The 15347-nt window shown below is 40.3% G+C and overlaps 1 protein-coding gene across 2 annotated transcripts in view; it reads right to left on the bottom strand.

Moving 5' to 3' along the window:
• Positions 1 to 3038: 3038 nt before the first annotated feature.
• Positions 3039 to 15347, bottom strand: part of LOC146798151 (potassium channel subfamily K member 6-like) — a 163317-nt gene continuing 151008 nt past the window's right edge. For both annotated transcript variants that reach the window (XM_085625401.1, XM_085625402.1), the window contains one exon: positions 3039 to 4900. In XM_085625401.1, coding sequence (XP_085481527.1) covers positions 4662 to 4900 — 239 coding nt within the window. In that variant the 3' untranslated portion in view covers positions 3039 to 4661. The remainder of the gene's footprint in view (positions 4901 to 15347) is intronic.

A 15347-nucleotide genomic window follows, 5' to 3' on the forward strand; every position in this document is an offset into this window, starting at 1 on the left:
CAATGGGTAAGTAAAGTGACATAGGAGCTAGCCAATAGGTAAGTAAGGCGATGTGGGAGCCACATGGGAGCCAGCCAATGGTGAGTAAAGCTAAGTAATTGAGGGCTCTAAGCCCCTTTTAAGATTTGTCTTTAAATACAAGAGATTTTGCAAGTATAGCGCAAGCACTATGCAGGTGAAACCTAACTGAGAATTTAACAGCAAAAAGCATGGACTAGGACAAAGTTGGCAGTGAACTCTAGATAATCATATGAAGGCATGGAAAGAAAGAAAGGGTGAGCAGGAGTGGTGCTTATATGCTGATTCGTTCATCACTTCTGGGGCAGAATGAAGTAGGCGCAGTCACACAATGCCACCAACCATTGTGCTGGTGCTATGCTGTTCAAATCTTCTGAATCCAGTCTAGCACCTGAGGATATCTTAAGGCGATAAATCCTGGGTTAGACATATCCATTAGAAGAGTTGTGTGCTGACGGGCCAAGGAACTGGCAATGTTAGGGATTACCTTCATGCCTATCTGGTAGGAACATTGTATGCCTTCCTTGCTCTGCTCTGTTTGTTTGCTGGAATCTATTAAGATTTAAAAGGCTTCCAGAACTGCTTTCTGATACTCATTGATCTGTCATTAATGTTGTCAACGTTGCACTTCTCAACTACGATCTACTTCTCTATCGCTCCAAGAGGGTTTGCATGATTCTTCTGCAAAGGACAAACATAGTCTTAGGTAAAATACTTGACCTTTCCTTTCTTCCTTGATTGAACTGGAGATTATAGCTCGTGATGGAATTGCTTTTGCCAATCCGTGGCTCGTGGACAAATCTATGTGCACTATCCTTTATAACACGCCTGACTAACCGAAGGCAATCAAGCACTAGGCCAACGTGATACCGCTCCTCTATAAAAAAAACAAATATCTTTAAAGCATACAGATGTAAGCATTTGCACAGGTCTTATGGCTAGGTATTCCACAAGGAGTTTTTTATTAAACAGCATTTTAACACCATCTCTCCATTCTGGTTTGAACTGGCTGAAACCATAACACAAGTGCAAGTGGCTAAGATTATGCCTCTCTGTTTTACAGGAAATAAATCCTCTCATAAAATTAGTTGGCAATGTCATACCACTCACTAATGGCTAAGCTGGCACAAGGGTCAAGGTGAATACACAGAAGTTTTATGTCATCAATCAAGGAGTATAGGAATAAGTTATTTTTCCTTCCAAAAAAGGGATTAATGAACACTTTGAATGGCATTCTTCATACAATACTTTTGGGAGAGATCCTTTTGTCCTATGGATTCTCAGCTTGATTTCTTCTATGCTCTATGCATAAGCGGTTCTATTGTTCTGACTTTTTTTTCAAGCTAAAGTGTTATTCAGTGTAGATTCCTACCATGTCCGCTGATGCCTCCTTATTAATTTTGGCTTTGGAATGTTTTCTCAAGTTCATAGGTTCTTCTACCATCCATTCTAATATTAGGATGAAGCCCATATTGGAAGATACACATCCAAATATAGAGAAGTGACAAAAACGTGAAATGCTTAGCAATATATAAAACTACATGCTAAATAAAGTACACAATAAATAAATGATATTGCACAATGTATCATTTCTGCTGCAACCGGTGGGGACAACTGAGGTGCCATCCTTGTAAACTCAGCACTTTACCTCAACTCTAACTAGAGCGTGGATACCTTAAATTTGATGGGACGGGAGCACCAGCGATTTACGGCAGTGCTCCCGCTATGCCAAACTCTAAATGACCCCTAAGGCTCCACCTGGAAGCTTATCTGCCACTCACAGTAGGGAGCGAATACATAGCACTATATTATTCTTGCAGTGAGTAATCCAGAGAACAAAACCTCACATCACCCCGACAGAAAATAGTTCATAGATGTTAACCACCAGCCATGCCTAAAAGTGTAGGAACGGTGTGGTAACTCTTGTATTCCCTTTGGCATTAGTGGAATATGAACATTGGAAAACTTCTTGAAAAATGAAAGAACACCATCTTATAAGGAAGTGGTTTGTAATTTAGGGATATGTTTATTACCTACTCCCCTCCAACATGTGAGATGCATGTTGTTGCCATGATCCAGTTGACTATATTATGAGCAACACCTAAGTTTCAACATCCATATACCTCAATATATGAAATTATTAATGAACTCCCCGCTGGTACTTGATGAGCCACCTCTCCTTCAGGGAGCAATCCTTTCGGGGTAGCATTAACGCTGATCATCAGTTTCCATGGTCATGGTTCAAGAGGGTTTGCTGCTTGTGTGAATTTCCCTACAAGAACCAGGGAAGTGAGTACCCATATGTTTTGATGCGATGGTTACAGATTTTTTATCATGCCAGACCTTTGGATCTTGAAGGCGACCATTGATTTTAATACTGCCCGGGTGTTGTATTAAGGCCTGCACTCAGCACTGTAGTCAATCGAAGAGTAACTATTCTTTTAATCTGATCTAAAGTTCTTTTGGGTATCTGATACAGTTGTGTGCTGATCTCATTCATGCTGTTGGTAGTGAAATATTGAGAGACCCACTGGCATTTAACTTGATTAAACTGTGTGTAGAGTTTGTCACATGTTAGTCAGAGCTTATGAGAGTAGGAAATGCCCGCAGCCCAAGTAAACGAAAGGATTACATAAACCTCCAACTATGCATGTCATCAGTGTTTTACTACTTCTCTCGTCAATGTACATCTTTCTCATCTAGTGCCGAATTACTAGCTCGTCAAAAATGGTTGCACGAGGAAGGCTTCATCAAAGAAGTAAAACGTTGTTCAGCTCTTATCTATACACTTCTAACATAGATCACTTGCAAGATGGTGCCTGACATGTTCGCTGAATGTTGTTCACATCTTACTAAGCACTCCTGGTCTTGTGGAAGAAGGTGAGTGAACATCAAAAGTGGAACCATATATGGCAGTGATTTCTTTTTTCAACAGGCATTGCATGTCATGAGCCCGTTCTTTTAAATATAAAAATATGCAATAATCTTGTCCATACCCACCCTGTAGAAAAAGAAATGGATAAATAAAAAATGGCATTTATTGGATGTAAATGTAAAAAATATATGATTGTCAGAGAGATAGTATGTTGTGAAGAACATGACCGGAATAAAGAAGAAACCAGATTTCCCCACAGCTCAACAACCAAGCATCAAGGTCCAAGAAGGTATGTCAAAGGCACGTCTTTGGTTTTCTTGCACAGTCCACAGTTCTCGGTCACCCAAGATTGAAGCCTACTACCATCGATGCTTTAAGATTGAGGGATACAAAAGGCAGTTATTCAAAGTAACATGCTTTGTGTACACCATTTATGACAGAAAGTGACACATGGTTCTCTTCTGCAGGAACAGTATAATACGTTATGTATCCAAATAATTTGCCCTTGGTTGTCAAACAATCAACCACTTGTAGAAATGGGAGGATCAAAGTCCAGGATTGTACATTAAATCAGAATGGCACTTTCCTAAACAAGTAAACACGATTGCGAGGAGGAAAACTCTGCAGAACACATCATCATTTGCATCCCTACTCTATGATCCAAATAAGAAATATTAGAACATTAGAACGTTGGGAGCTCCAATTAAGTGACTCATGTTTGTAAAAACTGGTATAAGACTTTTGCTCCAACATTACAATATTTGTCTTTCTGTTTCTCTCTTTTTAATTTAGATTATTCAACCCTCAGTGGGGGAAATGTTCCAAAAGCCTTAAAGCATTTCCGCCTCAGGCTGTACCACTTGTTAAAAATCCTCTTCTTAGAACTTTGGAATGTTGGGAGCTACACTAAAGACAAAGTGGGTCGGGGCTAATAATGGCTGGTATCAGCCTTCTGCTCAAACATTTGTCTTCCTGTTTCTCCTTTTTTAATTTAGAACATTCAATCTAACCTCACTCGGTGGAATGCTCTAATAGCCTTATAGCCCTGCAGCCCCGGGCTATACCAATTGTGAGAGGCCCTCTCCCTCCTTTTATGCCCTCACTGCAGGCCTTTAACAACCAGCAGTGGGCCACATGAGAACACTGGAACGTTGAAAACAAAAGACGGACTCAGGGTCAATAATTACTTTTATAGACATTCTGCACCCACATTCAAGTGTTTCTCTTTCAATTTGTGCTTTTTAGTTTAGAACATTCTTCCCTCAGATGGCTGAATGTGCCAACAGCATTACAGCCCTTCTGTCTAGGGCTATACTAGTTATAGGCAAGAGCCTATAACGAGGAAGAATGCCTTTAATAACTCGAGCACAGGGCCTTTAACAAACAGTAAAGCTTTAATTAGACAGGCTATAATGCTATATTCTCAGTTTCCTCCATAAAATAAATGTTTTATGGAGGGACACTGCCCCATAAGACATCTATGAGAGGCTATTGTCAAACAACAAGCCCATTTTTGGCATAAAAGGGATTAATTTGCTAACTGAATCAGAACTAAAAGTATATACCTAATGACACAATTACAAAATGAAGTTACTTTTTCTTTTTGTGTTTTTAAAGTTTTTTCATTTATTACCCCAGATCAGAAGCTTAAAGGTCAGAATTTGTTACTAGATGCTTTTCAGGAATTATACCCTCCTACTCGCTTTCTTCCCTCACCCAGGGATGAGACTGATTCAGTTTGTGGGAATGTCCCCGGGTGTCACGGTAGTTATCGATTGATAGAGGAGTAACTGGTGTGAGCAGAAGGATTCAGCTGCTGCTTGTTGGACTCTGCTTCCGATGGCTCAGGGGTCCCGGATTTAGGGTTGAGAATCTGCTCCTGGTCTTCTGCCTCCAACTGCTGCTCGGCGGGGATAAAGACCAGGCCAGTGAGTCCATGAAGGTCTGCCGCCTTGTGGAAGGTTTGTAAGATAAGCAGCATTGCCATCAGTCCAATCAGGAGGTACACTGAAATAATGAAATAAAATCTTATTTGAAGGGTACCATCTCAGGCTTTTCATAATCTGGTTCAAAAAGCAATTGGGACAAAGAAGGCTTACTACACTCTTTAGTATTAGTCCAAAATATATCCATATTAAGTTAAATAAGCATTTAAACTAGTTCTATAAATTGCATTCCATCCATCCATCCACACACACACACACACACACACACACACACACACACACGCACACACACACGCACACACACACACACACACACGCACACACACACACACACGCACACACACACACACACACACACTCTTCGAAAACGACAAAAAATGTCATTTTCTGGCTCTGTGATACCTAAAAAAAAGAACTCAGAATACCATAAGGTCCTTGAGAAGTTTGGAGGGATCCCAGTGGGTGTACCAAAAAGGGGTAGAAGTCGGCAGACACAAATCTTTGCAGGCCTGTGTAACACTAATCTAGAAGACCAACATTTTCACGAGAGCACTGTCAACTACTATTACTAGACTAAGAGCACCAGAGAGCTGACATGCAAAGCACAGTGAATAATACTGATGGACATAAGCTACAATATGAAGAAAAATACATAACCAAAGACCTGTTTGATACTGGCTCGTACAGTTGATGAATCCAGGATTAGTTGTACTTTCAGAGAATTTTGCTAAAAACTAATATTATGAGTGAGACAGAACGGCATGTTGCCATTTCTGTTGGTGGTATGGTTTTTTAAATTATTTTTCTAAACTTTCAGACGTTGTCTTTTGCTTGGATGCAGGATAGAATGATAGTATGATTTTCAAACACGCACTGTCTAAGATAATCGGTTTCAACTTTATAATGCAAGTGCTAAGCTACTATCTATGCAAATACTTGTCTGTACTGTTAAAAAAGTTAAAGAAACATAGTATTTAAAAATACTGCATGAAAAGCAGACATATCTTAAGGTATCTCAAATCTGCAAATAGAATTCAATGTTTTCACTCTTTGGAAATGGCACTTTTTTTTTTTATTTCACACAGGAAACTGAACAGAATTTAAAAAGCCCGTTGCACATGATTCATCTTAAAAATAAATGAACTAGTTACAGTTATTGAAAAGTAGATAAACTGCTGTCTGCGAAGTGCCAGAATTCAAAGGAAAACTCTTGCCATTTACTTTATGCATAACCAGGAACTTGTCAAATGCTCCAGCTATTTAGTGATCAGCAGACTTATGGACTTCCAGGGTAAAAGAGATTTCTCCAGTCACTTAAATACAACTTCTACCTCAAATACAGGCTGGTTGAAAGCAAATGACTACCCCTCCCCAGCACAATCAATGATGTCTGTGTGTGCCAAGGCCTGTGCTTTTATACAACACGCGGAAGACAGGAGACAAAAGAAAAGCAACCTGATAAAAATCTGCTCTTTCATTCAAACCTTGAAAAAATATACCTGGTGCTGTGCTTTCACAGGCAAGTTTGGAGAAGAGGGGAGCAACACAGAGAAACCAGGGACAGGGATGTGAGCGGGAAGCAGCACAAGTGTGTGTGAGCAAAAACCTACAGCCACTCTCATGGAGGGCTCAAAGCACAAGCATTGGCATAGCCAATAGGTCTCCCTTTTGGGACCTTATAAGTATTTAGTTATGCAGCACAATATCCTTGGTGCAACTACAACTGTTACATGGCAAAACACTTGTAAGGTCCCAAATGCGAGACCTATTGGCTAGGCCAATGCTTGTTGCTGTTTTTGTGGTACTGTAATATATAGGGATGTTATTTGTCACAGTTTACAGTTTGGATTAGATCCTTGATGACACTATTATTCATAGGATCACAATGTCTCCAGTGACAACTTCTTGCTGCCCAGGTCGTGCCGAGGGGTTCCTTTTCCAGTGGTTCTGCTGTCCTGAACGAGCCGAAGGTCCTGCTGCAGTTGTCTCCCCCCTTTGTGTGTGTGTGTGGTTGTGTGTGTGGGTGTGGTTGTGGATGTGTGGTTGTGTGTGTGTGTGTGTGTGACAGTAATACTAAACGCATCTCAAAATAAAGGAACACAAACATAGAGTTATGAGAAAGCACGTTGCGAGTCAAACGGGCACAGCAAAGCATTGACACAACAACAAAAACAAAACAAGATCACTTAACGAAGACTGAGTGCTGATAATGGATACACATAGCCCATCATCTTAAGAGTTCGATTGCAACCAATGTGCACTCAAACCTGCCCCCTACTTGTGAGTTGCACTCCATATTTCATGAGTTATAACTGCTGCACCCACCATAGCGCTTTGAGACATAAAGCGCAACATAGGTCTAATCGACTAAGCACTCACCAACATGCTGTGCTTTTAAAGAGAATGTGCCAAAAGTTTCCAGCTTCCTCATCATGTCCTCATGAAAGCGCCAACAAAAGGACTCCCTGAATGGTGCAACGGACATGAAGCAGCCGTTGCGATCAGAAATAAACACTGTGAACGTTGTCCAGTTTCATGGTAACATTTCCTTAATGTTCCTTAAGTCACAAAACAGTAATACTAAAAGCATCTCAAAATAAGGGGAACAGAAACATCAAGTTTGTGGAAAGAGAAAGCATGTTGAGGCAGCGATGGAAGATACATTTAAGGTGGGCGTGATATTGCCTGACGGAGATGCACCCACAGGGAGAATCCCGAACGCTTGTAAGCGCGAAGGCGGGGGAGGGGCGGAGGCAGGGAGCAAGCAAGAGGAAAGACAGATGGCGCTGAAGGCTGGCGGTGCGCGCGGGCACGCCCACGTGAACACAAGCTTGTCGCCAGCCAGCAGCACTTTAAAAACTCACCTACTAAAGTCTCTCCGAGCTGCGCATGCGCGCTGACTCAGCGAGACCTAAAAAGGGGGATCTCCGACACCTCATTTAGATCAGCCTCTGTATATGCAGTGGTCTCAAATTAGGGTAAGCGTGATCGGCTCCTTTAACTAGTATGTATTATGACAGTGGCCTAATTTGAGCATGCAAGTATAAGATTTAGAAAATGGGGGAAGGGAATACAACATCAAAGAAACTCAGTGGTGTTCGTCAGTCTCTTAATTTATCATAACTAAGGGGCACGAATCAAAACATGCTGGAATAAGGAGAGGGTAGTTAGGATGACCTCTAATTTATGAGCTGTACAGAGAAAGGGTTGCGGGGCCTGATAGATTATAAAGGACCAAAAGATGTTAAAGATTGGACAAATACTATCACAAAAGCATTTCCAACACGAAAGTGAAACAGTGTGGGAGTCTGTACATACCAAAACGGAAGATGGAAGAAATATGGTCGTTGATAAGTCAGGTGAGTGAAATGTACCAGAAAGCCACATGAGGCCCGAATTCGATGTGTGGTGGTGAAGTCACATAAAAGCCGGTGACTCCACATGCGGCAAGGGCCTCCCTGATAAGGGCCCGATTAATAACCTGCAAGGAGTAAAATGCGCCAACCTAGAGTCTATAGTTACTTCATTACAGTGCACAAATGCAAAAGACAAAAACAGACAAGCGTGTCGACTTGTCGGTATGTATTAATATCCTAACAGCTCCGGTCATGCTAAGTAACCAGACACACTAGGTTTAGGCAGTGGCAATAGGAAATTGGAGCGTAATGTAATGGACCGTCATGAAAATTTCAATAAAAAAACCTCAATAAAAAATGCGGGCTTGGTGGAATAACCCACGTGGTTGAGGGAAAAGAGGGGGGCTACACAAGCTATATTGAAAAGCACGAAAACAGACCAGAGTATTGACTTGTCGATATGTATGAATATTATACTGACTCAGAGCATGCGGAGTATCCAGACAACCAGGTTAATAAAAAAACCTCAATAAAAAATGTGGGTTTGGTGCAATAACCCACATGGATTGAGAGAAAAGAGGGGGGGGCTACACAAGCTATATTGAAAAGCACAAAAACAGACCATCATATTGACTTGTCGATATGTATGAATATCATACTGACTCAGAGCATGCGGAGTATCCAGACAACCAGGTTAAATAGGGACAATAAAAAAAAAAATTAAATCACAAAAAAAAAAAACCATCGGCGCGTGATGTAATAAGCAGTTTTGAAAGTATATAAAAATATGGGTTTGGTGCAATAACCCACATGGATTATCTAAACAGAGAGTATAAAGGGAGTGGTGTGCGCGCGGCTATCGCGTGACGCGAAAGTGATCGCGATCAAGAGCACGGCGAGCGATGCGCTTAATGAGCATGAGGAATGCCATATGGCGCCTCTGCTCAAGCGCGAGCCCGCGCACATGCACTGCAAGCTGTAGCCGGCGGTAGCATTTTTTAAGCCCTCACTTAAAGTCTCGCCAGACCAGCGCAAGCGCTGGGTCAGTCGAGACCTAAAAAACAGTTCCCTGATTCATTACAGGACACAATCCATCAATCAAAAGGATGGTAAAGAAGCTCAGAAGTTCTAATCAATACGCACGCTATTGATAAATGTGACAACAATCTGTCCTATCATCATAGGGGCATATTTTACCTTCTCCTGTGAACTCTGTAGAACATCAGGGGTTCATATGAATCTACGCTGCTGCTTGAGCACCAGATTTCTAAAATTACTTCCACCTGTTTTTGGGATTTAATACTACTGATAAAGGTCCTTACTTTCTGCCTTCCGAGTTCCACAAACAAGAGATCACGTCTTCAATTCAATTTTGATTGGACTATGAAAATGCTTGCTCTCTAGCTCATCTAAAAGGTACAGTTAAGGTGTTTTGCAATATATTCACAATATAACAGTACATCTTATGACTAAACTTAAAACAAAAAATACCTCACCCACTTCCTCTTTCAGCTCTATTGGCTTCCAGTAGCTCAGAGAATTCAATTTAAATCTTTGTCTATTATACACAAGGTGGTACATGGTCAGGCTCCCTCTTTTGTTATAAGAAAATTCAAGCTATACAGACCCACATGCACCTTCTGCTCATGTGGAAAGTTTTTTTTGTGAAGTTCCTAAAACACGCTTATCCTCATAAGGTGGAAGAGCCTGTTCTTATGCCACTAGTAAAGAATGGAACTTTTCCTCTAAATTTGTGCTTTCAAGAGTCTCTAATTTGAAGAGATCTTAAAACGGTTTTATTTAGAAATGGTTATAGAAAGTCACAATAGCTTAAAGTGTTATGTTGATTTAACATGCACCAAGAGTTTTAGGTGGTCGTGCGCTTTATAAATAAACATAATATAACTTAGGCAAGCAAAGAGGTCAAACAAATGTATTTTTCATTACACGTGATCATGAGAGCAAGAGGGGAAAAAGCATTTTCAAGGTCGATGTCGGTCTATGTGATGCTTCCATCAAATGGAATGACCTGGTTTATAGCAAGCCACTGTACTTTACAGTAGTTCCGCCAATGGCAGTGAAGCAGCCTTTGTAGTTTTAATAGATACCTTAGGGGTCTGAAGGGCTAAAGGTATCACAATGTTCAAAAATGCAAGTGTTAAAAGAGGTTTCAACGCCAGATGAAGAGTGAAAGAGTGACTACTCTACAAATATTAGCTGTCTTAATCTAGCCCATCTATGAAAACCTCAATCTATTGATTGACTGGAAAGTAAGTTTGCTTTAGATTAATATTGTTTTGTGGTGTATGTATACTGCTTCATGTTTACAGGCATTTCGTCACATTATGTCCCAATATAACCATTAGATGTCGTGGTCTACATGACCCAGGAGAACAACACCAGGATACTGGAATTTATCTATTAGGTTATGTGATGCTAGACGGTGATGCTGGAATTCACTTATTAAGGAAGGATATTGACCTATTAGGGTAGATGACATTCTATCCACAAGGGCAAACAAGAATGGTGATTAGTCTCCCTAAATGTGGGGCAAACAAATTACTAAATAGGGTGCCTGCTGAAGTACGTGTTTGGGGGTAAAACATACAAATCAATAAGATTGTCAACTACAAAATATGTATATTGCCATATACCAATTATATTAGCCAATGGATAAGCAATATCAGCACAAGATTAAAAATACAAATACTTGTAACTGATGTAACATTCTTCACCATAACTCATATGATAGCCAATTGCTTACGTCTTGAGCACTTTTGTAGAGTGTGTTAGGCATCAGATGAATGTTTTGTTTTTTCCTTTGCCAATTCCATTAAACAATACATGAAAATGCTTGGATTTTGATAACAAAAACAGTTCTTTACTGTCACAGACCAAATTATTTAATTTGGATCCCATTGTGGGGCTTCAACTTATGAGTAAATGGGCCTCCACTACTCTACATCACTAAAAAGAATGGTGGTGGTTTCTCTGAAGTACGTGGTCGTGGAAAAGCTATTGAAAATAGAGTACACTATCAAATGAATGTGGAGAAATGAGGTGGAGAAAGCTGTCGTAATTAAGTGAAAAAAATCTTTACGGTGCAAATAGGCTGCATTTTCCGAAATTCAGTTTGCCTTATGCAAGTTAAAGGGGCAATCGCATTGTTCTGCATTTAATGTTCATACATGTTTTTCTTTTTATAGTCTTTTTTTAATTTTTAGGACAGAATTGCTGCAATACTTTAAATTTAAAAAATGAAAATGAACGCTAAAATTAAATTGCATCTCCTCATATTTTCTATGATGGAAAGGAGCTCAAGAAAGGTCGATTGGATTCCAAACTTGGCCCACTATTCTGTATTCACTACTTTTTAGGTCAAGCCTAAACAGCGCTTGCGCTGTCTGGAAGATCTGTTGTATGTACTTTGTGGGATCTGGAGATCATCCCTACGACTTTTCTGCTTCCACCTTTGCTTAGGGACTTTTTTTCTGTTCAACTGCCTTTATTTAACTGTTTTGATAGAAAACGACCAGTAGAGGTCAGTAAATTATCAGAATTGCCTTCTGCTTGTTCAACTGCCTCTAATTAACTGTCTTGATAGAAAATGACCAGTAGAGGTCTGTAAAATACCAGATTTGCTTTCTACTTAGGGACTTTTTTTTTCTTTTTCTGGCAACTGCCTCCATTTAACTTTCTTGATAGAAAATGACCAGCAGAGGTCAGTAAATTACCATAATCACTTTAGCATTCTCTAGATTCCAGACCATAGAAGCTTGTATTCAACGAGCACCCCTAGACAATAATATTTTTTCAAATCTTGTATTTTCAGTGATATAAACACCGAAGAGGCTGATTTGATATTAAAAACAGAGCTCTGAAAAATACAATTTCCTGCTGAAAGGCAGTATTTCTCTTCATGTGTTCCCACGTGTTCCACAGTTTGGTGCTTACTTTCCCTCCATGTTAAAGGACAGTAAATGTTTCAGCACCCAGGCTAATGTGCTGCATAGCTAAATTCATATAAGGTTCCAAAGGCGAGACAGATAGTATTGCAACTGCTTGTTTTTTATGCAATAGATTCTCATCCTCTGTGCATTGTTGAAAAGTTAAACCCCTTGGTCAATTCATTTAATCAAGTAAACATGGAAATGTGTACACAAAACTAGCAATAACATTCGACAAGACAAAGCTTTGTACTCTTTCTGGTGTGGCTATTTTCCTTTGTGTTTCTCTATTGGAAGAAGTGCTCAAGTCGTTGGAAGGCCTGTGACCCTCCTTATTTTTTAAAGCAGTAATCCATAGCCTAGAGGATCTAGATCTGCTGATCTGTCTAGAACAAAGAACACTCAACACAGAAACATTCCAGTAGTCAACTTTCCTCACCAAATGGTTTCCGTGATGCCTTACAACATATGTCTGCGTAGAATGCTAACCTGAAATGGACTTTCAATTCTCAAGAAGATGTTCTTTGAGAAATCTCTGAAAGACTGTTCATATTGTCCTATTGATCTGGTTAAAAAGGGAATAACTATTACTGATGGATGACTATTACTGATTACCATGTGTGCCTCACCTATGAGGAGCAATGGCGCTCCAACACATTTGGTACTGCTTGTATCCCTTCAAAGAGGTGTGTAACCCCATCCAGACTGACCATCTAGGGCAAGATCAAAAATTATTTGTACATAGTTAGTCTTCATCTGTATTATATCAAATATGAAAAATGATGCAATAGAATGATGTCTTAGGTAATCCCCAATGGTTAAGAAGCAATCAATTATGCACTGATATGCATCACATTGTTGTTGCTTTAGCACCAAGAAACCACTCTGATGCTAAGCGAGCACTTTAAAAAATATACCTTGCGATACCTTGAGACCAATGACCCCATCAGGCACTCAATCGCTGTTCCAGTTTAGTGTGCTATTTAGGCAATGGCCAATAAGAGTGCAAAAATAGCAGGGATTCACTATAAATATTAGATCCTATGGAATATGGTCTGTATCTCCTATAAATATCTGTTAATTGTATGTGGGAAGGAATCTGCAAATGGTTCACATTTAAAATCCTCTGCTTTCTTTTAATAAAACATTTTTGTTCTGTCTTATTTTCCTCTGACCCTGTTTTTGGAGGACTCCTTTGTGGAGTATAGGACTTGGGAGAACTGCCAGGAAGCAGGACTATACTCTGGAGGGCAGCGGGTAAAAGGCCAGGCTGCTAAATGAGTCACTAAAGGTGCCCTTGTGGACTACTAACTACCTGCCTCATTTCTTCACTTGCAAAGAAGATGGGGTGTATCAATATAACTCACTGATGTGCAGAGACAGATCTATGCAAACATAATTCCTGTGATCCAGAACCTGTTTCATGATTAGCTACAAAGCACTTTTGAGCAAATTGGAAAGTATTTTTAGGTCATGGTGCAACTGTGGAGATCCCGGCGGCAGTTTCTCGTTACTGGTCACACTGCTGACGCAGTCTTAAAGACCAACTCTCCTGTATGGCGGTCACCATGGGAGTATTTCCATCATAGATGATGACCCTGGGCAAATATTTTTCGAAACTGTAATCTCTCTAGATTGCCAAAGTAGATGCTACTTGATGGCTGAGAGAGGAGGCGGCTTCAACTGCCACTGGTCTTTCTTGAGGAATGGACTTTGTTTATTCAAGAGTTGGCAGGCATTCTGTGAAAACACTACAATTTATGGCTTTCTTCTTGCCATAAGTCACTCCAAGACTAGTCCTCCTGCACAGCAAATTACCGTGACAACAACAGTAGCAGTATGACATGCACACCACACGCACTATACAGGCAGGGTCATCAGCAAGCAGAGTAGGAGACCTGGACGTCTATGTTCCAGGGCTACTTTCCTCCCACACTCAGGACTTTTCCTCTTTCTTCCAGCATCAAAAATGGAGTAATCAATTCTGCACTGTGAAAAAATGTATTAGATGCACCAAATATCAGAAATGCTGAGATCCACCTATAAGCTTGCCATGATGAAGTTTAAATTTTAATCAGCGATTTTAATTTGTTCTTTAGTAACATGATGGTACACTTACATTTGTACAGCAATCTCTCACAAAAAGGGATCGCTTGGAGCAGTTGGCCAAACAGCTATTATTATAAACCCATATAAAAATGCTAGATAATCTCACCTTAGAATAATGGAAGGCTGTGCCAACATGGCTGTGATTAAAAAATTGCGACCAGCAGATCAGATCATTTTTCAAAGGTGAATGTCTAGCTGCCTGAGCCATTCCGATTCAATAGCCATAGTAGAAATGCCCAATGGTAATCGCTGCACTTCTGGAACAATTTAGATTTAATGATGAAGGATAGTTCAAAACTGCCTTTCCCTTCGAAGATGGGGGCACTGCAAGGAAATGTGCACTTCAGAGAAGGGATCATTCTGGATGGGGCAAGTCTGAAACTGGACTCCAATATTGCAGGGTCAGTCATGCTATTAGAGAATGTGCCTGATGGTGTCTGTCTGAAACATTTCTCAAAGTTTTTGCTAAAATATTTTAGGAAGTAAGAGGATTTTTACCAAAAACCAAGCTCTAATACACAAGCTATAATCCTCTGTGTCACCACATAAAGGAGCGGTTGAGGAAAGAGTTGGATAACTTAGCTCATGTAGAACTGAGTCATTGGAATATTGGCTCCAGTTATGCTTGTGAGTAAAGAGGCAGGAACCTACAACTATGTGGGCCGTTGAGATTTCAACAGGAAAATGTGAGTGGTCCAACTTAGTCTGCTAAACAGTGAGGAGTTGTGGCCATCATTGGTGATGCTGGAGTATGGAATGTTATATAATATATTACCTACTGGGGGTCGCCAGTAGGTAGTTATAGCTAGGACCTATTATCCATAGGAAATTCGTAACATTCTTTTCCCAATAACTTTGGCGCCGGAAGACGAATCTTCGCAAAATTTTCAAAACTGGTGGGGCGCTCCAGTCAGCTCCTATCCTGAAAGTCTGGGGGTGATTAGTCAAGCGGGGCCAAGAAAAATGGGGGGCCTCAATACGTGTTTTCTCCATGTTATTTCCCATAGGAAATTTTGGAACAGGCTACAGCCCAAACTGCTGAACGGAATTACACCAAATTTTGCAAAAAGGTAGCCCTTGGCTCAGAAAGAGACCT

This window comes from Triturus cristatus, chromosome 9 (assembly GCF_964204655.1).
Source record: "Triturus cristatus chromosome 9, aTriCri1.1, whole genome shotgun sequence".
Classification (NCBI taxonomy): domain Eukaryota; kingdom Metazoa; phylum Chordata; class Amphibia; order Caudata; family Salamandridae; genus Triturus; species Triturus cristatus.